Source organism: Crocodylus siamensis, chromosome 11, assembly GCF_052110815.1.
Source record: "Crocodylus siamensis isolate JL-2025a chromosome 11, ASM5211081v1, whole genome shotgun sequence".
In the NCBI taxonomy this organism is placed as follows: domain Eukaryota; kingdom Metazoa; phylum Chordata; order Crocodylia; family Crocodylidae; genus Crocodylus; species Crocodylus siamensis.
In genome coordinates, this window is record NC_143405.1 from 44,972,911 (window position 1) to 45,000,018 (window position 27,108).

At 42.0% G+C, this 27,108-nt stretch overlaps 1 protein-coding gene across 1 annotated transcript in view; it reads right to left on the reverse strand.

Annotated features, from left to right (window-relative positions):
* ERC2 (ELKS/RAB6-interacting/CAST family member 2) overlaps window positions 1-27,108 on the reverse strand; it is a 1,102,519-nt gene that overhangs the window by 1,039,452 nt on the left and 35,959 nt on the right. Inside the window, exon 2 of the mRNA XM_090022087.1 lies at window positions 25,459-26,264. Coding sequence (XP_089878213.1) covers window positions 25,459-26,115 — 657 coding nt within the window. The 5' untranslated portion in view covers window positions 26,116-26,264. The remainder of the gene's footprint in view (window positions 1-25,458; window positions 26,265-27,108) is intronic.

Consider the following 27,108-nt stretch of genomic DNA (forward strand, 5'->3'; position numbering starts at 1 on the left):
GTCATGTGACTGACCTCCTGGGACAAAGGCAGCAGGGAGCAGAGCCCTGAGCCTGCAGCAGGCAGCCTGCCTCTTCCCTACAGGGGGCTCATGCCCCCCATGCCTCTCCCGGGGTTGCGCGCAGCTGCAGGAAGCTACGCTCCCCCCTCAACCCCCTGCGCCTCTGGATGACCCACCCCAGTCTCAGGGCCCCATTCACTCCAGCTCCTGCTCCACTCACTCCCTCACCATGGGGGCCCTCAAACTGCCTCCCCTTTCCATCTCCCCCTGCTCCTTCCCCTCCACTTACCAGCTGGGTGCTGTCTGTGTGTGTCTGTGCATCTGCTCCTCACTCCCAAGCCACAGCTCCCCCAGCCCTACTGCTGCTTCTCACTCCTGACCCTGCATCCTGCCAAGGTGTGGAGACCACCCTCCCCCCCCCCAACACACACACACACACACACACACGTCAAAAATGGCATCTCATGATTTGCATGCCAATCTCTTGGTTCTTTAAGAGTTTGTCTCATGATTTTTGGTATGATGGGGGTGACATTATGACTGAATATGTCATAATGAAGAGAAAAAAGTGGTTTTATCAAATGACCTCTTAAAAGATATTCATGTTGAGTTAGAAAGTTGTAAACATAATCATTTTCCACAGAATGGGAGAGCAACTAAAACTTTGTGCTCAACACTATGCTAAACAGATTGTGGCAGGGCACTGTTTGTGCTGGCCACTTTAAAGGGCCTGGAGCTGGCAACTGCCAGGTGTCAGGTGCCTGATGAGGGCAGCCATTTTGAACCTAGGTCTGCCCATATAAACAGGGCAGTTTTGCTGCTGGAGGCCAGGCAATGTTGTTGCCTGGCCACAGGGCTGCTGGTATTATCTGGAAGTAAGGGAGGATCTGTAGGGGATGGTCCTGAGGCTCCTGGTCCTGGGCATGACCTAAAACTGCACCCTACCAGGAGTGGGTGGTCTGGTGGGGCTCCCAGTGGCACAGGAGCCCCCAGGAAATACAACCCCTAGCCCCCACATCCAGGTGGGTTACCTCGTGGGGTCTGGAGGGTGGACCCCCAGAGAAAGAGAGTGAGGCCATAGACTCACGCCTGTTTGGACTTGCCCTGACTGGTCAATGCTGGGGCCAGGACTGGAGGGTCAAAGGACCAGGGGCCCACCGTGAGCAATGCCCAAGAGCTGAGGGCCTGGGGTTCCGACTGGCCTGGAGGTGGGCCAGGGCTAGTGAGCCAAAGGTCCCAGGGGGACCACACCTGGAAGGGGAAGCAGTTCAGGGAGCTATGCTGCCTAGGATGAAAGCAGATTAGGCTGCCGGAATGGAGGGATCTTAGGGGGGTTCAACACTAGGATTATGGGGCCCAGCGTGGGACCAGTGATTGTGAGAACATCTAGATGCCATCTGTGAGGCTTGGGCTGCGGTGTAGGGGAGGAATGGAGCCGCAGATAGTGCCCCCTGGCATCAGGGCAAGAAATGGGGAGCTTCCAGCTTTATTAACAATTAATCAATTACCAACAAGGCATGGCAGGAAAGAATGCAGGCGGTTAGCCCAGAAACAAGTGGGCGAGCCACAGTGAGATTGGCCCCAAGAAGGCCCCCTGTTACTCAGACCTTCTGAAAACCCATGCATCTTGCTTGGTAATTAGCCTTCGGTGACTTCTTTGTAGCCAAGGGAGTATCCTAAGGAATTACACCAACATACATCTGTGAAGAGCCTGTCACAGACAACCCTACACTGATCCTGTTGCTTACTCTGAATCCTAATCAATTTTAACCCTGATACAACGCCACTAAACTGAATATAGACTAATAGATTTTATATAGTAGATCTAAGTGAGAGTTCAACAAAAAATATATATCTATGAACAGGAATATAATGATTTTACAACATAGAAGACAAATAGAAAGGAGAAATAGTGAAAGCAGGAAGGAGCAGAAGACAACTGAATGGGGGGAAATAAAACAGAAGGGAGAGGGAGAATATCAGAACAGAAAAAATAAAACAATAAAATGTGTGCTTGCAAGAATTGTGTTTGCATTATAAAGCATCCAAGTAGGTTTCTAAGAAAAGAAGATGAAAAGTTCTTAGAAGTCAACAGTAACAAGTGTTCCCATACAGTTTACCAACTTCAAGGTTTCCATTTAAAAAGTGTAGGTGTAACTGAAAATAATAATTAATACTTTATAGATTCAAAAATATTTTTAAAATGCGTTACAAACTAACTTGCGGAAGAAGACATGAAGAGACATAGAACTGTGCTCTGGGATCACATCCAAAATGTCATTAAGCCTGTTAGCCATCACCTGATTCATCATGAAGAAAGGCAGTGCATTTTTGGCTGATATATAAGAACAGTGATGCCCAGATTCTCCAGTACAGTCCCATTCACTTTCTTAGGAACTGGAGCCATGACAGAGAAATAAAAAAGATCCTCTGACCGAGCAGTAGCATTAGGAGGCAGAAATTCTTTTTACAGCACAATCTGACCAAAAGCCTTGGAGTCTGGGGTATGAAATGAAGCAGGAGAACTTGATACGTTGCTGACAAGAAAGAGTCACCCAGGTTCCCAATAAATCTCAGTAAAGTAAATACAGGCTCTGTTCAAACTAGGATTTAGGAATTAGAGAACTATTGGCTTTTATTATGCATGGGCAAGCAGCTAAGAGAGAAGTGAGACGCAAAACTTCAGTTTCATCCAAATGGTATTTTTTAACATATGTGTAAAGGGGGAAGGGTTTACCTTTTCAATATTAAAAGACAACTTGATTTTTAATATTTATTTCTATACTGGTGAAAATGTTTTGAAGTTAAATTAAGATTTAAAAACCCCAAATACCGCCCCCCACCAAAGTGTAACATAATGAGTGTCCTGTGGCAGTATCAACAACGAGGTGCATCTAAAAGTCACAGAGAAAATAAACATTGTGGTTTGGCAGAGCCATTCATTTCCAAAGCGGGATACTGTTATCCTGTCACAACATACTGTTCAAATCACCCTATCTTTAGACCAAAATATTTTGAAAAACAATAGAATTAACCAATTAGAAACATATGATATCCTGGTGAACTAGTGTTAGATTCTTACTCTACCATAATGCAGTACCCTGACTGATGCTTAGAAAATACATATTCTGGAGTTTAATCTTTAAGTAATGCATTCACGACAGAATATTATATTATGATTTAATACTTTTCTACAGATGAACCAGGTTCTGATGAAGTCAAGTTAGTCTGTTTTTAAATTCCAAGTAAACATTTATCATATGCATGTTGTTTACTTCCCAATATTATACTTTTACATTTTTCTCATGTTCTAACCTTTAAAAATCCAGATTCTTTGAACCAATAGAAGACTGGATTAACACAGAAGTCCACCAAAGTCCATCAGAGGCTGAAGAATAGTGGCTTTAAACCATCTTTGTGACCCTCTAATACTGGGCTGCTGCTCTGTAGTCTGGTATAGTCCCAAAATCTATTCTCCTTTACAGCAGAGCCATCAAACTCATCCTGCCTAAGGGTCACTGGGCCAGTCTACAAGCTGGACTGGGCCACGCCAGAGCCAATGATCAGGGCCATTCCAGTATAGCACTGCATGCAGCATGTGCCTCATGCTGGCCTCCTGGGCTATGTGCAGTGCGTCTGGCTAGTCAAGCCCCATGGCCTACACATTCAGCATGCCTGCTTTCAAGGAATTTTACTTGGCAGCCTGTGGGCTGCTCTGCGGCATGACTTAACAAAGCACATTGTGGTAGTTTCCCACAGCCCCTCCAACTACCAGGTTCCCTTATACCCCTCTTCATGTCTGCAGCATTCCCTTGTACATGTGGGTCTCTCCATTTCAAACTCAGATCACCTTGGAATATTCTCCAGGTGGTCTCTCTTGCCTCTTACTAGTTACCTTATGAAACTGGAGCATGAGAAGGAAACACGATGGGCATGTCTACACAGATATTAATGCACCATTGCTACTGCACATTTACTACCTCTAATACAAGGTACCAACGAAATATGCAGTAACCAGCACTACTGCACAACAGCAAAGGCACACGGTCTTTTGTGATGCTTAACGTGCAGTGAACTAATTCTACTGTGCATTATAATAGCTTTTGCCATAATGCACTAATGTGCAGTAAAATTAGTCTACTGTGCAGTCTCATGTAGACGCACCCAGCAGACTGAACCTGCTATCCTTTTTTATTGGCTTTATATCCAATTTAATACATCCCCTTATTTCTAACCTTGACACCACTTCTGAACTTGTATCTACCCACTCTCCCTGACTTCTCAGTTCATTCCTCTGATCTATCACCTGCTGCACAATCCTTCACATCTGGGTTCTGATCTTTTTCCTACACTGTATGTTAATCCTTTATGTCTGCTTATGTTTTAGATTGGAACTATGAGGACTTCTCTTCCCTTTTTATTCTAGAGCAACAAGCTATATCCTTTAAAGGGTCAAGTGCATGCTAGATAGAAACTTTTGCCAGTTTAGGAAAAACATTTTTTTCCTATTTCTATACTAGCCAAAGCCCCAGTGTAGACACATACCAATGCAGAAAAGCTCTTGCCAGTGTAACTTATGCTAATATAAGCATCAAAGGGGTTTCTTGATATGCTCATATGGGTAATAGTTACTAACAAACATTTTGTTGCAGACTTGAATCCAGCTGAAAAGCTGTTTGAATAAACTATTTTCTTCTTCTGCTGGTATTTCAGAAAGCTCAGCAAAGCAAAAAAAAAAGAGGAGAAAAATTAGGATTCAAGCATTTAAGGTTTGTTTAAAAAATAAAACTGAAAGATATTACAAATGAAAAGTCATTTTGAATTAAAAAAACTCCAAACATTTGTAGAAAAATCTTCCCTCCCTACACACATACCAATTCAAACAAGACAATTTGTGAACCATTTTAGTGTCAATGAACCTGCATTTTGCACTGAAAAGATTCAGCCGTAACCAGCTCTAAATACTATTACATAAACCATAGCTCTCTACCCCGTTTCCAAAATCAGGGGAGGAGAGTGGGATGAGGGAGAGATATTGGTTTCTAGGCAAAATAAAAACGATAAAGGACCAACAGCTCAGCTTACCACCTTCCGTGACACCAACATTCGGATCCTACTAACACCTTACTAAGTTTCTCCAATAAAAAGGAGGAAACAAAGTTTTCAGACTGCAAAATGTAAAAACTAAGGAAAAGATATTCTTTTCAAAGTTTGAGAGGTCATTTTTCCACCACATAAATAAGCATAACTAACAGTAACAGGCACAATTATATATTTGCTTTCATATCAAATGGCCTCCAATTTAGGCTACAACAGACTCTTTTCATTAGTGGCATGACTACTGCCTCTAGTCCAGTTAAATTCTCTGGAATGTTCAAACAGTTAAACAGCACCTCGCAGTTTAAAATAATGGCCATCATTGAGGGCCCAATTTTCAGAGTCAGATCCCATTACTCAGCTAGAGTTGTGAGCACTCAACACCATTGGAAAAAAATCAGCACTGGTATGCAGTTTTCCCTGAATTATTTAAAGAATGCTATTTCTGAAGTCTAACGAGTAAATCTTGTGTATTACTGAAATTTGTGTCAGGGTAAATGCAATTAGTTTTAACCAGGGAAAGCCAAAAGAAACCTCACACACTACATTTATAAGTTTCTCCTTTGGAGATTTTTACAACTCACTCTTCATATCAAGTCAGGTAAATGTGCCTGCAAATGTCATCCAACTGAAAACACATCAGTAGTACTAGCAGATGGCAAAGCAACTAAACTCTAGAAAAACAATTGCCAAATGAGGCTCCACAGATCATTCACAATGAATAATGTGACAAATATTAGCCTTGTTTCTACTCACAAAATAGCAATGGATAAAGATGTTCCAGTTCTTTATACCTGTTATTAAATGTTTCTTCTTTGGATTTCCTGTGAGTACTTCATTAGATATTGAGTATTGTCATTTATATCTTTCTGACTGAAGCATTTGTTCAACTTGATAGTCCTACAGACTGTTTGCATTAAGAAAAAAATTGATAATGGAGTTAAGTGTTTCTTGGACACAATCCTGTTTATTAACAAAGAATATATGAAATCATGTGTCCCTGAACACAGTGGGAGGCAAATAAACAACGAAATGAAATAGCATGTTTGGTCAGAGTTCCAGGTCCCCTACTAGCCAGCCCAAAAATTCCTCCTTAGGCTCCCATGCCATCTGATCCACACCCAGTGTTTTCCTGCTGCATTCTCCCTCTGCTTCTCTGGTCTTTCTGCTTCATTTTCACAGCCACATAAACCACCATATGCTTTGCATATGTATTTGTATTGGGTGGTGACATGTACCGGTGTTTCAGTTGGATGCAACTATTATTTCTGCTATCTGATTCCATAAAGGGCCTCAACTATGTTTTTAATCTGTCTTAAATGGAAAGAAATGCTTAAGTCTCCAACCCAAAAAGTTTTAAGCAAACACATTACACGAGCTATTCAGAAATGGGTGACAATACTTGTTAGAGTTTTTTTTTAAATTCTGTATGAGAATAACTTGGACTATTTAGGATAGGAAAAAAATGAATAAGAATAGAAGCTACCAAAGTATAAAAGATAATGAATAGCATATAGAAGGTAATTTAAGCATTCTTACTGAATCTATTTCATTCTACAAGAACAAGAGAATAACCATACAAATCATAGGAAACAGGACTAAAAGGCTAGGCACAGACATTCAAAAAGCTGGAGCCTGAACTGATTCAACAATTGCAGGTTAGTCTAACCCGCCTAGGCTGAACCGTTTTGTAACTGGACAAACATACTCTCTGGACTGAGACAATGTGGACATATGCCTGCAGTTAGTTGCTCAGGCCAGGCACAGGGGGCACTAGCGCCAGCCATCACCTGCAGGGAAGCTGTGCTGTGGGGGCCCAGCCAACCCAGGATGAACTGGCCAGGGTGGGGTTTAATTCCTACTACCTGAGCCACCGGCAGGGACCCGAGATGGGTCTGTCCACACTCCCCCCTCGCTGCTACAGCAGGGGGGCACCATGGCTCCTGAGGCAGAGGGGGCCAGGGAGCAGAGTTAGTTTCCCCTGTACCACACTGGCAGCTGGGTGGCTCCCTGCCCAGAATAGGCCCCTGGCTGTCCCCTCTGCCAGAGGCCAGACAGAGGAGGAATAAACCTGTTCCTGAACCCCCCCCACTAACCCCAGGGGCCCTGCCTGGCCATCCCCCTCCCCACCACTGCAGCAGGAGGGGGCAGGGCCCTTATCTGACTTATGCCCTCTATTCCAGAATCTACCAAGCTTTCCTTATTGAATTTTTTTTCTGGTCTGGCACATGTTTTTTCCTAGCTTTCCTACACTATTTTGTTTATGGTATATTATGCTTTTCTTTTTATGCATGTTCAGATACAGCTTTTTCAAGCATTTTCTCCAAATAATATTACTCACAATTTTTTGCCAACTGCAGTAGCTTCTTAGCATGGTCATTTACTACCGAGACTATAGTCAGAGGTGTGTTTTTATTCTGCATGTGCATGGAAAACCCCTCACAAATAGTTTCTGTTCATTCTTTCAAGCAGCTGATATAAAAAATGTAGGTAGATGTTGCATATTACTAAGAACAAATCTAATTGAGTTATGACTACAGTCTATATACCACGCTGCACAAATGACTGATTGCAGGTGAAACTACAAATTTTTCTACCAAAGATTTGCTTTTTCTGTTCATCTGAGTTGTAAAGAAAAAAAAAATTTTCTGATCGAATGAACATACCTTTGCCCAAAAAAGTAATAGCAACAACTGCTTTAGAAATCTGGACTTAATGTAATGTATCCTTCTGAAGTTTATAAAAAATATACTGCCTATTTGGACAACATTGTCTGAGGTAATTCCCTTTCTTACTCTCTTTTAGTTACCTTTTCTAATGAAAAATTTATGGAAAAAGCAGAACTTGTTCTTAGACTCGGAAGGAAAATACTTCTTTGCTTATTTGGGTTGGTTGTTTCTTGCTTTGTTTCTAAAACCGAGGGTTTTATCATAATTTCAAATTGACTTTGTCTAAGGAAAAAAAGTTCCTCTATAGCATATTATTCAGAGCCCAAATTAAACAATTATACTTCTTAGCACTCAAAACAAAGCAAACACAATCTCATAACATGGCTATTTTCATTACTAGTATATTTTGCATCTCCTTTTTTTGAGTTTTAATTAATATTACTCTAGCTTTTCCTGAATATATAGCAAAAACAGTTCCTCCAACTGTAGTTTTACATCATACATTTTACCACTTTTTCACTATAACAACTAATTAAACATACTTTCAATATCTGAGCAATTGGTGCATAGCTAATAATTCATGGTATAGGCAGCAGGCTTAATTTTCTTGGATTGATATAATCAATTTTTCATGTTCATTTCACACAAAAATGAGAAAATTCATTCTGATGAAAGAGCTTTGGCACCAATCCAACTAACTGTGGAAGGTAGGACTGTAAACCCTGAGGGATAATATGCAGCCACCAGGCTCTCCCCTGGATGCCACTCCCCTCATTACTCTGGCTGCAATAGCAGTCAAAGTCTCCACACTCTCCATCTTTCCTCCTCCAGCTGCTGTTTCCTGCCTTCACTCCAGGGGGCAGAGCAGTGCAGCAGCACAGAGAACTGAGGGTGAGTCTGAGGCTGTGTCCAGGGAGAATGGGAAGAGGTAATCAGGGCCACATGCAGGGGGGATAGTACCCATGCAGTGCAGCAATGGGCAAGATGTCCGTGCAGACATGCACTGCAGAAGGTAGAATCATAGAAGTAGGGTCAGAAGGGACCTTATAGATCATTAATGACTCCAAGATCCCTTTCTGTCTCGGTGCTCTCAAGAAGGGAGTTTCCCATCTTGTAAGTATGCTGCTGGTTACTACTGCCCAAGTGCAGCACCTTGCACTTGTCAGTGTTGAAGCGCATCCTGGTTTTGCTAGCTCACCCCTGTAACCTACCCAAGTCTTGCTACAGTCGTTCCCTCCCTACTAATGTGCTCACCTCACCCCAAATTTTGGTATCATCAGGGAATTTAAACAGGGTGCTTTTCACCCCGTCGTCCAAATCACTGATAAAGAGATGAACAGCACGGGCCCAAGGACCGAGCCCTGGGGGACTCCGCTGCCCACTTCTCCCCAGGTCAAATATGACCCATCCACCACCACCCTCTGAGTGTGACCCTGCAGCCAATCTGCAATCCATCTGACTGTGTAGGCATCAATGCCACAGTCACCCAATTTTTTAATGAGGATCGGGTGGGAGACGGTGTCAAAGGCCTTGCTGAAGTCCAGAAAGACTACATCCACAGCAACACCTGCATCCAAGGCTTTTGTGACCTGATCATAAAAGGCAATCAGGTTGGTCTGACATGACCTGCCCCTAATGAAACTGTGCTGGTTGCCCTTGAGCATCATCTCTGAGGCCAGCACATCACAGATGTGCTCCATGATGATCTTCTCAAAGAGTTTCCCTAGGATTGAGGTAAGACTGATGGGCCTATAGATGCCCGGGTCCTCCCTCTTCCCTTTTTTAAAGATGGGGACCACGTTGGCTACCTTCCAATCATCTGGCAGCTGGCCCGAGTACCACGAGCACTCGTAAAGCCGTGCCAAGGGCCCTGCAATAACCCCTGCTAGCTCCCTCAACACCCTGGGGTGGAGATCATCTGGACCCGCTAATTTGAACATGTCCAGCTCCTTCAGAAGCTCTCTAACCCGGTCCTCCCCAACCTGAGGTCTGGAGGCGTTCCCCTCGAGTCCATCTTGCATCACGATGGGGAAGTCCTGGTCCCTGCCCAAGAAAACAGAGGTGAAGAATTGGTTAAAGAGGTCTGCCTTCTCCTCTGGTGCAACTACCAGATTGTCCAGAGGATCTTGCAGGGGCCCCACATTTCCCAGTGCTTTCTTCATCCTCCCTATATATTTAAAAAGGACTTTTTGTTATCTTTGATTTTGGATGCAAGTCCTAGCTCTATGTCTGCCTCAGCTTTCATGACAGCCCCCCTACAGGCCCAAGCAGAGGAGGTATACTCCTCTTTGGAGGAAGCACCCCCCTTCCACCGGGTGTACGCCGCCTTTTTGGCTATCAGGCATTCTCAGACGCCCTTGGTGAGCCAGGGGTGCTTTCGGGCACTCCTGCCCACCTTGCTTTTTGTTGGGATGGTCACCCCTTGGGCCCTGAGTATCGTCTCCTTAAGGAACGATCACTCATCTTGGGCACTGAGTTTCCCTGCCTCTGAGAACCCCAGTGCCTCTCCTACTAATCTCAACTCATTGAAGTTGGCCCTCTTGAGTCTAGGGCTAGGTAGGAAGGAACCACACCCACATACCCACACTGTGCAGCAATGCCGGCAGGTGCATCTGCACAGCACTCCTGGGGCAGCCTGTACAGTGTGTGGCCCCTGGAGGTTTAGAAGTTGGACAGCCCTGGTAGTCCCGCTTGGGTAGTAACAAAGATGTGGGCCCTTTTTAATCTGATAACGGGGTTCTAGCATGGAAACAAGGTGCCTTTCCTTCAAATATCCTTACTTTTAGCAAAGGAAGAATTACTGTACAACATTTAACATTGTATTGGATATTTCCCTCACTCTACATGCTCAAAAAACTGCAACTGAAACAAACAATAGAAAGAAACATACTGGAGATCTTCAAGATCTTTTAAACTTTAAAAACGTTACTATTTTAAATGTACATAGTATTGAAAACACAAAAATTAAATCAAGGAAAAACAGGACAAGAATGAACATATAAATGAAAAATTGACTGAAAAGCAAAAACGAGGAGTAAGTTTGTATGGTGCGAGTAACTCTTCTCCCTTATATAAAATATTCCTGATGGTGTTGTGCTAGCTGAGCAGAAAAAACAAACCTCATCAACCACTTTCCAGAATATTCTACCATCTAGTAAAAATGAATCAAGCAATAAATGAGAGGAGGATTTATACTTCATAACTTATTAACTTGATCCTTTGTTGCAAAGAAAAGCTGTTTGTTTCTGCGCAGTAAAAAAAAAATTCTCATCTGTTCAGACTTTCCTTTATTGAAAACAGATGATTACTTAATTTTAGAGACTCTTAAGGAGAAAAGAAGCCTTCAAAGCCAAGAGAATAATATTTATTTCATAATCTATTGATCTTAAATGTAAAAAGAATCAAATGTTCTGTATGAGGGTAAGAAAAAATGATCAATCTCAAGCAAATCCTTGTAAAAGAGTCTTTGAAAATATGTCAGATGACCCAATCATGGTAAAGTTAACTTATATTTCTTTAAGAAGTTGACAAGTACTAACAAGAAACACAAAATGGCCCAACTTTTCAAGAATTTGTTAAGAAAATATTAGTGACTACTTTCAAGACAGATGGTGGAGCTCAGGTACATTCAAGCATTAAAAAGTGAGAGAAGTACAATGATAAAATTCTGTATTACATGATTCTATACGAAGAACACTGTGTTGTAATACTACATGCCACGAGGTACAGATAACTAAATATAATCTATAGTGTCCATCTGGATATTAAGAAGTACAACAATAAAATATGACATATCCTATTACAGGCAAGGAATTAATATAGACAAGGCAAGGCTGACAAGTGTGAAATATAATATAAGGACAGAACTCAAGAAAACTACTGAAACTACATAAGATTCAAGTTCAAATATTGTACAAGATAAAATATTTTCTTGTTAATACTATTATACAATTGTATAGTATTAATACAAAATTACTATTACAATTACAATTAATATCTCTGAGTAATATTACTATTTCTAAAGTATCCACAACCACTTTTTTAAATGTATTTGAAAACAAACAATATCATATTTCTTGTGTTTTTATCAACATGAATTTTAGTGTCATTTTACTTCTAAATATGATACAGGCAATACATTTTCAGCTTGCCACAGAATTTTATGCTGGCAACAAATAAATGTCATTCTAGGAGATGCATAGTAAGAGCTAGAGCTTTTGGCAGTTGATAAAGGGCAACTGAGGATGACATCCACCCAGAAATCTGGTATCTGCTATTTGCAGAGCAGTAGAGGCTTCAAGGAATGCCATGTCAAAAGCGAAAAAAAAGTGGAGAGACATGAATTGCCCTTCAGGAATGCAGAGAGATGGGAAAGCTAGTTATTGTCAAAGACCCTAATCTAATAGAGAGCTTAACATGTCTGTAACTTGACATCTGCAAGTAGTTCCATTGATCTCAGAAGAACTACTCACAGGGCACATCTACATGTCACTGGTACAGTGATGTTACTACAGCACCATGCTTTAGTACTTCCTTTAGGACTTCAAAAGGCAGTACTAAAGCCCAACATAGTACGGGTGGTTACTGCAACACGCATGTGGCACAAGGGTAGATTTTCCTGCTAAGTTGCTGTAGAGATCTGCTGTACCCAGGGAGTGTGTTGCTATGGTGAAATGTAGACACATGTGATCACTACATTTCTGTGGTGTGGTGTATGGCGATGTAACTTGTTGCTACGTCACCATAAAGGGACATGTAAATGTGCCCGCAAACTCATTTTTTCAATTTTGATCCAATATTTTGCCACTGAAAACAAGCAGCTGCCCACTACTCTTCCTCTTGCCTGCACTCCTTTGCATGGATGTGTTGTCTCTAAATGCATCCAGCACCTATGGATAAACATACCACCTAGATCAGGGGTGGGCAAAATACAGCCTGCAAGATGCATTTGGCCAGTCAAGGGTTTTTACCCAGCCCATGGTGGGTCCTTCAACCCCGTTCAGCCCAGGTATAGAGGGGAGCCTAAGCCATAGCATGTGCACCTGGTCCTGCCACACCCAGGTAGGCAATGGGACTGGGGTAGCACAGCAGCCAGACTCCATTTCCTGGCAGCCCTGGTGGTAGTGGCTCCTTCCAGGTGCTAGTACCACTGCCCAGGCATCCCAGCCCATCCGCTCTTCACCCACCACCAGGGGTACTGGACGGAGGAGGAGGGCATGGTCTCCAAGAAGACCAGCCCATGACCCCTGTGGCCAGGGCATACTTGGCCAGGCAGATGGGATGGGACCCAAAGATGTGCAGGGAGTGGCATCCAGAATCAGGACAAGCAGGCAGGGCTGGGGCTGGGGACAGGACTAGGCCCAGGATAGGCATCACAGGGCAGTGACAACATGGGGCCAGGGCCTGAGGCAGAGCCATAATCTGCTCCCCACATGAAAGATCATGACCAGCCCAACCTGTGAGCAAGGCAGAATGTACACCCATGGCCCAGCCCCCAGCACCCCTACCCCAGCGGGGGCACACATAGGCAACCCCAGTGCAACACAGCGACAGAGTATCTGATCACGATCTATCTGGGCCTATACAGCTACACTGTACTGAGGCTGTCTGCCCATGCCTGTGCTGGGGTGGGGACAGCAGAGGCCAGGTCACAGGTGTATGCTCTGTCCCCCCTCCCAGGTTGGGCTGGTCACAATCTGTCATGGAACGAGCAGACTGTGGCTCTGCCCCAAGCCCCAGCCCTATGCTGCCACCACCCGACAAGCCTAATCCTGGCCCTAACCTTGACCCTGACCTTGCCCACCTGTCCCAATTGTGGATGCCACTCCCTGCCTGGCCATGGCCCCATTCCAACCACCTGGCCCAGCATACCCTGCCCATGGAGGCCAGTTAGGGAGTTTCAGTGAGCTGCTGTGGGCTAGGGGTGAGTGGTGCTGCCCTGAGCCACAACAACTCACCAAAACTCCCTAACTGGCCCTCCAGCCCAAATAATTGCCCACCCCTAAGCTAGATGTTTCTTCAGTGAACTAGTTAACAAATCTGACCTGTAACTGTCATTATTACATATTCTGAGTTAACATCACACTGAATTGAACTGGTTCCTCCCTTTCAGGACTATAGTTTCAGGCTATCTTCTAAAGGCTTAAGTAATACCACAGAGAAGTCTTAAATTTTTTCACAGTTATAAAAGCTAAAAGGGAAATCTTTTTATTTAAATGGAAACCTAGACGTCATCATTCAGAGAAAGATTCTAGTCAATTACACTGCTACAATATCACGAAACGTTTGGGTCCCTGATGGTATTAAAAAAACAAAAAAACAAAAAAAACAAAACAAAAAAAACCTTATTGTGCCTCTGTAACTAAATCTCATAATGTGTTATGCGCCTTCTCCAGTTTCTGCTCACCTTTGATTTTCCTCAATAGAAATGTGAGACTGTAGAAACCACACATTCTTGCTTCATTATAGAGACCTTGCTGCTCTTTGAATCTCTCAGTCTACAATATTTACATGAATTTGCCCCAAGATTTTCCTTTCAGCAGAAGCAACAGTTATTCCTTTCCCTTCAGGGTTGGAGCTTCATCTCATGTGAGATGCATTAACCGCCTTCACTTCACATGTGTTTTCTTAGCTTTGTCTGCCATCTCAGAATTCATGAAATGAGGAAAGTAATTGCCTTGTGGCAGATGCCTAGAGAAATCTAAAGAGTAAATACACTTTTGTCACCATACAAACCAAGTAACTTAGTAGTACTGAACTCTAGAGTTATTTGCTACCACAAAATTTTAACTAAAATTATGCCCTTCTTCCAGTATACCAAGAGCTCTTCTAAATGTTACCATAGCTAACCTAGAAGACAAAGACCTTTTAGCAGTAACCAGCAAGTCAGATCTCATGACTGACAGCTCTCCTGGCTGTCCTTCTGGCTGGCTTGTGAGTAGAACACAATCCTATAGCCAGGGATACTGGACATATATTGACCAGAGAACGTTTCACAAAGTAAGGGCCTGATCCTGATTTGTCTCTAGGGTGTGTGATTCCTGTAGGTACAGACACTCAGCACCTCTTATTATTGGCCCCCAGTTAGTCAAGTCACCATCGTAATATTCTTTATTGGCAGTAAATGGTATCTGAGAGCATTTCTTGTGAGAAAAATGAGAAATAAAGTAAAAAATTAATTATAGTCAGATAAATAGTTTTTTGTGTGCTCATACCAGCAACTTTCATTCTAACAATAATCAGACTGGGTTACTTTGCTTCCCAATTTACTTCTAACTACTTTTGGCTCTTCAAACAGGGTAGAGAGAGCAGAATGGCTTCCTCTAGAAGACTCCACACTGCACTGCATCCTTACTTCAGGGATGGCTAAAGGACTGGAAGCAATACACCAAAAACTATTGTGCTCATCTTATCCTAGGTTATTAAAATAGCTCATAAGCAGGAAGCTGCTGAAGCAGTGACTCCAACTTGTGCTAGAACAGTGTTTTTCAACCTTTTCCATCCCATGGCACACTTACATGAATAAAAAAACATTGCAGCACACCAGACACAGTGCAGAGAGGGAGGTGCGGGGGAGGCGCAGCCAGACGCAGAGCAGCAGGGGAAGAGTGGCGCAGAGCTTGAATTACTGGCTGGAGCCACACCCCCTGCCTGCTGCTGCTGCAGACAGACAGACAGACAGACAGGGATGTGGCTCCTCAAAATTCCACAGCTCATCCTTGACAGCACACCAATGTGCCATGGTTGGGAAATGCTGTGCTAGAAGACCTGAATCCAAAAGACTAAGAGAACTTAGAGCGATCTTTCTCCATGCCTCCTCACAATAAGACTCGCACATCCTGAAGAATGTTTCCTAAAGTGTGCCTAGCTCAGAATTAGGTCCTCTGCATAAAGAAATTATTTCAACCACACAGAAACATATGGGGCAGTAATTATTGAACTCAGACATTCAGAAGTGAAAGTGAAGAACGTTGTACTCTACCAAAACTGCAAAGGAAAATACCCCTTTTTACTTTTATAGGAAGTTCCCAAGTCAAGACCCTTGTTTTGGCCCAAAGATTAAATGTAAGATGACACTGAACTCAAACACAAGAAAGCTAGGCACTGAAATACAAATATTTCCACATTGATGGTCCTTTTCTCACAAAATACTGACACCAGTCTATTCTGGGCTTGTTTATAGATTCTAAAGTTTTTTTCTTGAAAAGATATGTAATACATTCTACTTACGCAGCTTACAAACACTTAGGTGATATTCATGACAAAAAAGCTAGTAATTTTATTAAACTTTCTTAGAATGACTAAATTCATATTTATAAAATGTTAATTAGAGTAGATACTAAATACAGATTTTGGGGGCCAACACCAATAGCCTATTATATTAGCTAAAACTGATCTGATTTCCAGTTACCAGCTCCATGCAGCTCTTGTCTCTTGTGGTAGAAGGGGAGGGGAAAGGGAAGTGGCATGGTGGAGGGAGATCAATACTCCCCACAGTGAGAGGAGGGGGTAGGAGCAGGTCCTGCCCAGCCAGGGTGGGACAGGATGCGAAACGGAGCAGCAGCTCATCAGGGGGAAACCACTCCCACTACTACGCACACCTGGAGCAGGGTGGGAGGGCTGCAGATGTGGAGTGAAGCTGAGGCTGCACCGGGCTCTTCTCACCGGGCTTCTTCTTCTGAGCTGGGCTCAGGGTGGGCAGTGACGGTGCTGGGAGAGGGGCTATGGAGAGGGTTCCAGACATCCCAAATTTCACCACAGCCCCCCGTAGTCCCGCTCCCAGCACTGCCACAACCCCAGTTCAACCCCCACCTCCTCCAAAGCACCAGGATAAGCCAGAGCTGCATGGGGTGGGCAGTGGCGCTGGGAGCAGGGCTATGTGAGCTACAGCAAAATTTGTGGTGGCTGCAGCCCCCCTCCGTAGCCACCCTCCCAGCGTCACCACCACCCGAAGACCAGCCCCCACCAAGAAGAGCCTGGCATAGCCTCGGCTCCAACCCACAGCTGCAGCCTTCCTGCCTGTCCCAACCCACGCAGATCTGGGGGTACATGCCCCCCACGCCCTCCTGGGTACATGCAGCGGTGGGAGCCACCCTCCCCCAATGTGCTGTGGCTCCGTCCCATGCCCCGTCCCACCCCAACTGGGCTGTGCCTGCCCCTGCTCCCTCCCTCCCTCACCATGGCAGGCATTGATCTGTCCCCCCACGTCCCTTCTGTCCCCCCTCCCCTTCCACCACAACAGACTTACCAGCTGCACGCAACTCTCAATGCAGCTGAGCTGTGCTCCCCACTGCCTCCATGCTGCACTGTACCTGCACACACACTCAGGCATTTATCAGCCAAATTATGGGCCACTTCAAGCTGATTTCTGATTACAACTTCTAATTATATACTGTTTGAGACAACACATTCATGTAACCTTTTTAGAAAAGTTTTATAAATAGGTCAGAACAGGCCATGGACTATATTGGGGGTTCAATCTTATGGGGTTCCCAGAAGCTCCTCTACAGATTAGTAAAGATTACAGAAAACCACTGTAACCACCACTGAGCACGGGGCTTGGTTCTCAGTCTAGAAGATCCCATTAAGCATCTCTGTGATGCTTAGTTTCAGTTCTCAAATCCGATTTGTGTCTCCAGAGATAACAACCTTATAAACAGCAATATATGGAGGTGAGAGATAACAGAGCAGATTACCTCCTATCTGCCCAATTGTCTCTCTGCAAATTTATGTACACAGAGTCAAGCCCTTACCTCTCTCTAAAAATGCAAAGGTTTAAGAAGTTAAATGAATAGAGGATTCTTTGGAGTGGATTAGATCTGGGCAAGGAGAAGGAGTCTGGAGATAAATGCAAGGATGGTGTGGCAGTAGAAACAAGAGAAATATCTGGGGCAGAATTTTTTTAAATTGCAAAATACTTCCATAATTTGGAAGTGGCCTAATCTGATAAAAATTTGTGAAAAAATTCATGACAAAACAGATGGAATTGTCATGGCAAAAGTTCTGAACATTGGGCTAAGGAAAAATGTGGAATGTATGCTGACTAAAGCCTATTTCCATAGCCTTGAACAAATGTTATATCAAACAACAAGAATGCCCTTTTTTAGAAAACAAATTGAGGCTTCTAGACCAGTGATTTAAAGTGCAATTTAAATCAAATTCACCCTGAAATAAAGAGCAAATGAGTTCCATTTACACCAGTGTACAGCCCATATAGTTACCTGTATGAAGTCCATTGCAAGTTAAGGGTCTTCATTTGAGAATACAGAAGTTACCATACAGGTAACCTGACAGCTAAACACAAGCATACTCAGTGTTGTGTCTACAGGTACAAATAATCCAGGAGCACTTTACTTTTGAGTAAACTACTCAAGAGTAAAGTCTCCCAGGGATGTGGGAGCAGATTTCCCGCTTCTAGCAGCAGACTGCTCCTGCTCACTGTGGCCCTGCAACAGACCTCTGCAGCAGCCAGGGGGAGCTCTAGGCTCCCTCTGGGTGCTAGCCCAGGGGCCAGGAGACAGCTGCCTCCTGGCAGGGGCTGGGACATTGTTCCCAGCCCAAGCTCCACAGTCACAGGACCCAGGCTGGGAGATTCTCCTGGGCTGGGAGACCCTACCATGGAGCTGGGACTGGGAAATAAGGATCTCCCGTTCTGAGTCCCATGACCATGGGGCTCAGGCTGAGAGACAAGGATCTCCCAGCCTAGGCTCTATGCCTGCAGGACTCGGGTGGGAAAATAAGACTCTCCCAGCACCAGCTCTGCAACTACAGAGCTGGTGCTGGGATATAAGGCTCTCCCAGCCCAGGTCCCACAACCAACTCCTGGGCTAGGAGATAAGGCTCTCCCACCCCTGCTGTCCAGAAACATTTTTGCTCCCAGTCAGGCATCTACACATGAACTACTGCACAGTAAGTAGTCTCTAGTAAATTTACGACTTGCATTTGCAGGTAGTAAATTTACTTGTGATTAGAGCCAATTACTATGGAGTAACTGTCCGCACGTGTAGACATTGATGTTTACTACACAGTAAAACATCTCATGTAAGTGTGCCCAGTGTAACTGTGAAGGCAGAGTTACTTTATTTAGGATCAAAACCAAAAGGACGGTGTCCCTTTAAGGTCTCCTCTGGTTGGGGTTTGAGCAGAAGGAAGAAGACAACAGGGCAGGCTGAGAGGAGTCAGGTAAATCGCCGTTCCCTTGTAACCTATTAAAGGAAATTATGCATTCCTTTTCCTCCAGACAGATAAAAGGTTAAGAGAGGAGAATAGCTGATGATAGCGCTCAAATAAATGGGGAAAAAAACAACTCTGAATGGAAAGACGACTTGCACTGGATGATTTCTGGCAGAGGATTCCCAAATAAGCTAATGAAGTCATGGCCTAAATTAAGCTGCATCTTTTCATCCTCTCTTTCTTTCTGTGTAACCAGAAACTGGTCAACATAGTAGTGTAACTTGGCTAATATGTAATGTCACCAGAACTTCAAAACTTCGTCAGAAATTTTGTATTGGCATGATCATACAAGACTTTACTAGAAATGCATTTAAGTAATTACATAAAAATCCTCAGCTCTCTTTAATAGATTTTTCTTTACTGTTTACTTAAACCTCTGTCTTGAAATCAAAGTGTAGCTGCAAAAAAAGGGTATGAGGGTTAACATTAAATGAGCCATTAGCAAATCAAGTTATTTTATTGATTTGGATACACTGATCTGTTTAGCTAAATCATCATACTTCATCAATGCTATCCAGGTAATTGCCGTATCCATAATTTATTCATATTTCTGTAGATGTGCACAATCTATTTGAAGAAACACTTTTACATTCACAACTATCAACCTTTCAGATGATTTGCTATGATCTTTCTATCCTTTTCTCATTAAATCAGAACTAAACTCATTTAGTATCAGAACAGAAGAGAAAATTCAAAATGAAAAATCAGATCATACCAAAGTTGCATTTTCTACAGCTTATTAAGCAAATAAAAATTGTTAGAACTACTTTAAGAAAAATCTTTGGACTATATTCACCATTGGTGTAACTCCAGTGATGTCAATACAATTACACTAGAAATAGATTTGGCCCATCATGTCTTATATCTGCAGTACTTAATATTTGTATTGATAATGAACTATTCACTTATGACCTTTACATGAAGTTGGTTTTCTTTTTGAACCTGTGGTATTATAATTAAGGACATAGTCAAACACTGAAGTATTATTTTCGTTGATAAATGTGGGTATTCTGTCTTGGAACAATTAATCCAAGTGGATATGCTAGTTTTCTCTCCTTTTTGACAAACAGTAGCCCTGGAAATCAATAGACCTCAAAGATTTTTGGTTTTCTTCCTGCTTTCCTGCTCCCAGCCTTCTGATCCAGAGACAAAGATTATATAATATCTCTTATGAATAATAAACTCGAACTAAAATTAGTAAAAATAGAAATCAACTTGGAAAAAATACGCACCAAATCTCTGTTTGGGATATTACAGATTAGTAACCGATATGCAAAAATACCATTTACAGGTTTAAAAATTCTAGACTACTTTTTGCCCATTGGTAGATCACCAATCCACAGTCAAAACAATCCCTAGCCCACCAATAAAAAACTAGCACGTGGAACAAAACAAAGACATAAAAGAAAAAACATCTGCCTGAGGATAGGAAATGCAAACAACAGAGGCACAAAGGACACAGCTGCAGTAACAAAAGTACCTTTAAATGAATACAAGAATGACCAGGTTGCCGTTCTTACAGACCTCCCCTGCAGAGGGTTCTTTCCCTCTCTCAAAACAAGAAGGACCTATTGTATAAAGAAGGGGGAATTATTTCATCTTTGTAAATCTTGGACATACTAGAAACTATGCATCAAGTTAAAATATAACAATATTAACAATGTCTAAAACAATTAAAGTTCATTGACTGTTACAATTGAAATGTCAAGGTCCTACTTTTATTACCTAAGCAGTACCAGTAAGGTCCCTTCCTGCAAGAATGGTCCAGACAAAAGATGAAAAAGATCTGATAAAGACAGAGAAAGGAAAGGAAAGGAAAGCTTTTCTCCTTACAAAATGAATATATACAAAAAAATGGAAGACAAAGTTTATATTTCATTTTCCCTCCTGGTTGATGAAATAGCTTCTTTCAAACACCCTAATATAATAATAAATTTTGATATTTCTAACAAGCTCGCAGCATTGAATCTGAACTTCATGGAGAATGGAAACCCTGAATAAAAGGTTCTAAAAATTGTTCTGTAACACCAAAGGGAGAAGGTTATAAATAGTACAGAAAACCTCTTTATATTGCAAAGAATAACCAGCACTAATGGATAGTCCCAGTTTCTCTAATTTTTTCACATTGGCTATTTCCCCTAAATAATCTCCATGTAAAAAAAGAAAGAAGTATTTTGGCATGCAAACATAAAGATGGGCATCTGCTCTCAGCTGACAGACTTCGTCCCGGAGTCTTGAGCAGTTCATGGTCAGACAACTCCATTTTTGGATTAGAATGCTGAACGGTCTAGGCCAGGGCTCTCCAGCTGGTAGCCCACATGCTGCTCCTGAGGACTTAAACTGTTTTTTGCTGGTGCTGCCAGAGTCCACAGGATCCCACACCTTCCTCCAGCTTCCACTACCTGTCCCTACCCCTGAGGCCAGGGTTACTGTGGGGCTGAGAGGGTCCATGGCCAGAAGGCTAGGAGGAATCCAGGGTCCCATGTGCATCCATTCTGGAGTGGTACACCAGGAGTCACCTTCCACAGTAGGGCAGCAAAGATAGCTGCTGGTGAGGGGAAGGGGCCATACAGCCTAGGATATATAGACCGCTATTTTTAACATCGGGAAGAACTAAGGTTTATTAATCCGACGTGTGTAGCGTTGGATCACATCCAATTTCCTTGAGCCCTGAGACTCCAGATGGGCTTCCATCTTATGAGACAGAGACTGACATCCATGGTTAGGATTCATCAATCTGTTCTTTGGTAAAGTAAAACCTCCATTACATTTGTTACCTGGAGCAGATTGGCTCTGTGGACTGGTAATGGGAGAAAGATGCTTGTCTAAATTCAGATCAGATTAGTAGCAACTCATCTTAAAATAGGCCAAGGACTGAACCAATGCAGTGTGGAGACTGAAGAGATGATGATGATGCTCAGTATGTATACATTCTATATCAACAAATTTTATACAACTATAAATTAATCAATCCACCCTTTCATGTTAGGTCAAGACAGAGGGATCTCTGTAAAATCTGTAGTACAGAAACACTGGGCACATTCCAGCTCTAGAGATGTTACTAGTTAAAATATATGGAATATAGCAGGGAACAGAATTAAATTAGGTGTACCTAATTAAGATATAGGACCTTAGGCTCCACATTTCCCTTCCAATGTAAAATTTAATTGCTTAATTCACTTGTCACTGACATCTTTAATATCAAGGAAGCAAATTAAAATTCTTTGCAGTTCTTGACCATCAGGGTCCTCCTTACAGAACACATGGCAGCAACAACCTGACAATGAATCTTACCCACAGAATTGCATCAAATTAGTATATATGTAAGCATACAGGTGAAGGTCCTTTGGATGTGGCACTGCTAAGAGTAAGGAATTTCTAGATAGTTGATAAGATTTTTTTGGATCCTTTCCCAAATATGTTTGGAATAATTCCATAAGATTATTTAAACAGTCAAGATGATTAAAAGGATTTTTTAACTAAACTCTGCAGAAAGAATGTGAAACATCTGTATAGATCTCAAGTATAGAAGGCCTGCAAGTTGGTCAGATGAACACAGTTTCTGCAAAATTGAAATTTTCCACTGCGAAAATTCTCAGAGAGTGCATCTACACATGCACTAATGTGCCTTTTCTAATGTGCATTAAATTTAGTACCTCCAATGCAAGGTACTAAATGAATGTGCATTAGCTTCAGCACAGTAGTGCATTTGCATACTTTTTTGGGATTGCTTAATGCTATTTTACTGAGCATTACCATAATGTCACAGTTTTTTAAATGACACATTACTGCACAGTAAAATGGTCTACTGTGCATTAAAGTGCACACGTAGATGTGCCCAGTTTTACTGAAAATTTTCAATTTTCCATCAATTCAGTCTGAAGTATTATATTTTGCTGAAGTGATCAAACACATTTTAGTCCAATTCAATTCAATAAAACACTAACCTGGCTTTCCTTATTAATGCACCGACACCTGGGATTTGTCTTGTGGACCCTACTCTCTCTATATGCTGACCTTCTGGAAGGTCTCTGTCTCCCAAAGTGCATTGCCGATTCCTCTCTACCCAAGCCCTGCTAGGTACATAATGAAATTATGATGGCAGAGTGCATAACAGGAAAGGCAATCTGGCTCACAGAAGAATGGCTTCCATAAGATAAAGTAGTAAAAAAGAGCAGTTTCTTGTTAAAAAGGTTTAAGATGAAGCATTTGTATCATTTAATAAAAAACACAATGAAACATTTTGATGCTGAGAATGCCGGAATGCATGGTGATTAAAAATCTCTCAAAATACAATATTTTAGCATTTTCAAATCAACATTTTGGAGGGATTTATGTTCCATGACAAAATTTCACATTTCAACATTTTGCCCAAATTTGGCACAAGCAAACATTGATTTTAAATTTTTTTTAAATGTCATACAGTTCTAATTCCAGACCCATTAATTCTTTTGTAATTTTAATATGTTTTATTTCCTAATATGGGAGGTTTTAAAATAATGATTCTGCAAAATCCATGGGACATGCTTCAAAGATCTCTCAAAGAATTCATCAAAAAAATTAAATATACATCCTGTGTCAAATAGTTGTTTGTGAAAAGTTCTCCCACACACTATTAGCTGAAGAAATTCTTGAGCTGTATCTTGAAAGATGACGTTCACAAAGCTGACAGAGGCTCAAGTTTATCATAAAACCAAGCTTGTAGGCATCTACCACTTTCAAGAGCTAGATAAATTAATCAAAATAATTCAGCCTGCCATTCTAGTTAAGCCTTGCATGTGTGCTCATGGGGATATTCAAGAAGTAAGCATTTAAGAGTTTTTAAAGGCATCCATTAGCTATTTTATCCAAAGCAGATTATGGAGCAGCATTGCTCTGAACTGGAAGGAACAAGTTCTCTGTTAACTAATGTAGACTCCACTCAGGATATAGCATTCTACGATCTTTGAGAGAAAGATGGCAATAGATACAAGAAATTTACCTCATGTTGAAGGTTTTACCAACATTTGGAGCATCCTGATATAATGCAAAGTTTCCTCAACCAAGTAAACAGGAAATAGAGTGGTCCTGTTCTCAGAGCAGCAAGTCCTGCATTGAAATGCCTGGCACCTGCAAACACTGAGCACACGCAGCACATTAAGGCCTCTGTGAAGTAATATATGTTGAAACATCTACATTCGCTGGAAAGTTCAGACATGAATACCATCTGCATGGCAAATAAAGCCTGGGAATAAGACACTGGGGAAAAAAGGAGGTGTTAAAAATACCAACCCTTGCTGTTTGCCTGTAAATGGAAGAAATTAGATTTAAGTTCTCTAAGAGCAAGGAGATAGGATTATGCTTTTGTCACATAAGAATTAACAGATGGTATAAAAAGGAGAAACTTTAAGTATTCAAGACTAGGTATGTGGGAAACGTGTGCAAAAAGAGAATTTTGCGTTAGTCCTTGCCATTGATCTTTATAAAGCAGTGGCAATGTGTAGGGCTGCACATGCACCCCCTGAGAGCGTGGGTACACCCCCCGACAGCCAGTGTTCCGGGGGGGGGCAGGCAAGAGCACTGGTGGCCCCCCTAAAAGCACCAGCCAGGGGGTGCCCAAAGAAGTGGTCCCCCCGCAGCCGATCATGCTCTCCTGGACATGCCAGCAGCATGCAGCTGCTACTTGTGGGTCGGCGGGATCAGCTGTGGGGGGACCCTCCCCCCAGTCGCTAACTGTCCACTGGGGGAACAAGCCCCCCCCCAACTCAGAAGGCACCGGTGGCCCATGTTATAAAGCCTTATGGAAACTGCCTCAAATACCTCAAAGCCTTGCATTGCAAGTGATGGATTGCATATTTAAGCATAAATAATCTGAATCAGGAAGAACTGTATCTTTCATCTTTTTATACAAATGAAAGAAAACATTAGTAATTACACTTCAGATATAATTACAATTTTCAGATCATTCATTTCCTTATAATAGCTCTCGTTAAGAAAAATAGCTGACAAGGCATGAGTCCAACTTAATTCATTTTGTACCATGCCTGCAAAATTATAAATTTTAGCTATAGGAACTTAATAGCATGTCTTGCTTTAGCTTTAATAGCAATTGGGCAGCTCACTCCCTACAGGGGTCATACAAAATGTGCCCCTATATGTTTGCTTATACTTTCATTGTTGTGGTTCATTTACCACTGCTGCAAAAAGAACTACAAAAAGGCTCACAAATACAAAAACAGGTAGTGACAAACAATCATTCGGCTCAGCACTAACATGAAGGAATGCTGCATCAAGGAAATTACAAATTACACCCAGCTTATTAGAGTGCTGTCCTACTGCTTAGTAGCCAGAGGCAGATATACCAAGACATGCAATTCTTGTTGATGATGCCAAACTTGCCCAGTACCAGTCACAGAATCACAAGGAAAATACCAAATGCTTAGTTGTAAATCAATAAAAAGAAACATTCAGTATTGCTTACCTGATTTTCTTCATGGGAAACCCTCATCTGCTCTTTAAGAACTGACATTCTCGCTGCTTCTTCTTTTCTTAAAACTCTTTCCTTTTTTAGCTCAGGACTCCAGAAAGTTTTGATGCTGTTCATGGAAGATCCCAGCTTGCTATCCTTGATGTCCAGTTCTTTTCTGAGAAGATCATTCTCCCTTTGTAGTTCCTTAAGCTGAGCCTGTAGATCTAGCATCGTACTGTCCCTAACCTGTCTCAGCATAGAAGGAACCTGATGATGATGATGATGTGAAGATGTAGTCAGACCTCCATGCTGATCAGTATAAGAAAGTACATCTGTGTGGGAAAGACCAGCTGAAGCAATATTAGGACTGCTCCCCATAGCTGTGACACGACCACCATACACAGCTCGATTGGTAGCCCTTCCAAGAGTCATTGTGCCCTTTGGGAAAGTAGTAGAAGCTACACCTTCATGATCACTCAGATACATCGGTCCAGATGTTGCATAGGCTGCATTAAGGGACTGGATGTTCTCCATCGACAGTGTCTTACCTGTTCCTCCTCCTCCCCCACTGTTTGTCCGTCTATGGCCCAAACGAGGAGATCTTGGCAGACGAGGAGACCTGGAGGGACTGCCTTCCAAGCTACTGATTGTTCTTGCACTTCCATACATTTTTCTTCTACTTTGAGGTATTATTTAATAAGAAATTAGTAATGCTAAGATTGGATATTGAATCTAAAATACCAGCTAATAATGTTGGCAAATGGATTCACTGCATTCTTCCACAAGGCAAAAATTGATGATTCTTCCACATCAAAGATCTGGGGGGAAAAAAAGAGAAGTAACTTTTTTTTCTACATCAAAAAGTATCTTTACAGTAAATGATTGAAATGAATCAGGAAACACAGCATATGGCAACTGATTTAAAAATACTACCTTTAAAATTAGAGTAATACTAGGCACATCTACATGAGAGACTTACTGTGCAGTTGCCTAATAACACTGTGCAGTAGCATGCTGGTCAAAAACCACGCTAATATGTTACAGTATATACACATGGCACAGTGTTACTAGGCAGTAAGTATGACAAGAAAACCATGCACCAGCATTACTGCATGGTACCTGTAGTTATTGCACATTTAGTTAGTACTTCATTAAGCAAGTACTGAACTAAATGCGCAGTAATTACTATGCATTAATGAACATGTAGATGCACCCACTGTTTTTTTACACTTGGGGTTACTGCCTCAAAATTTCCAGTTTAAAAGCATTTCAAGCAGAGCAACCAATACTCATTTCTTTCTTCTTGTAAATTTTCTTGATGTTTTCACTTGATCTAAAGAAGATTAAAACTTCAACAACAATGGGGCACATGTTCCTGATATATTGTCATCAATATTACTGTACTCAAATGAATGACTCCATTGGAAGTACACCAGGAATGATATTACTTGGTGTCTACACATGAACAAAAATCAGAGATCAAGAATATATTTTAAAAAAACACACAGCCAATATAAAAATAGAAAGTTAGCATATCTGGCTTTCTTTAAAGCAGTATCAACTGTATAATTAACACAAATGATAGGGACAGGCTAAAGGCTTCTTTGAATGGAAGGGCTAATAGATATTGATTCTGTTAACAGATATCGATTCTGTTCTGTT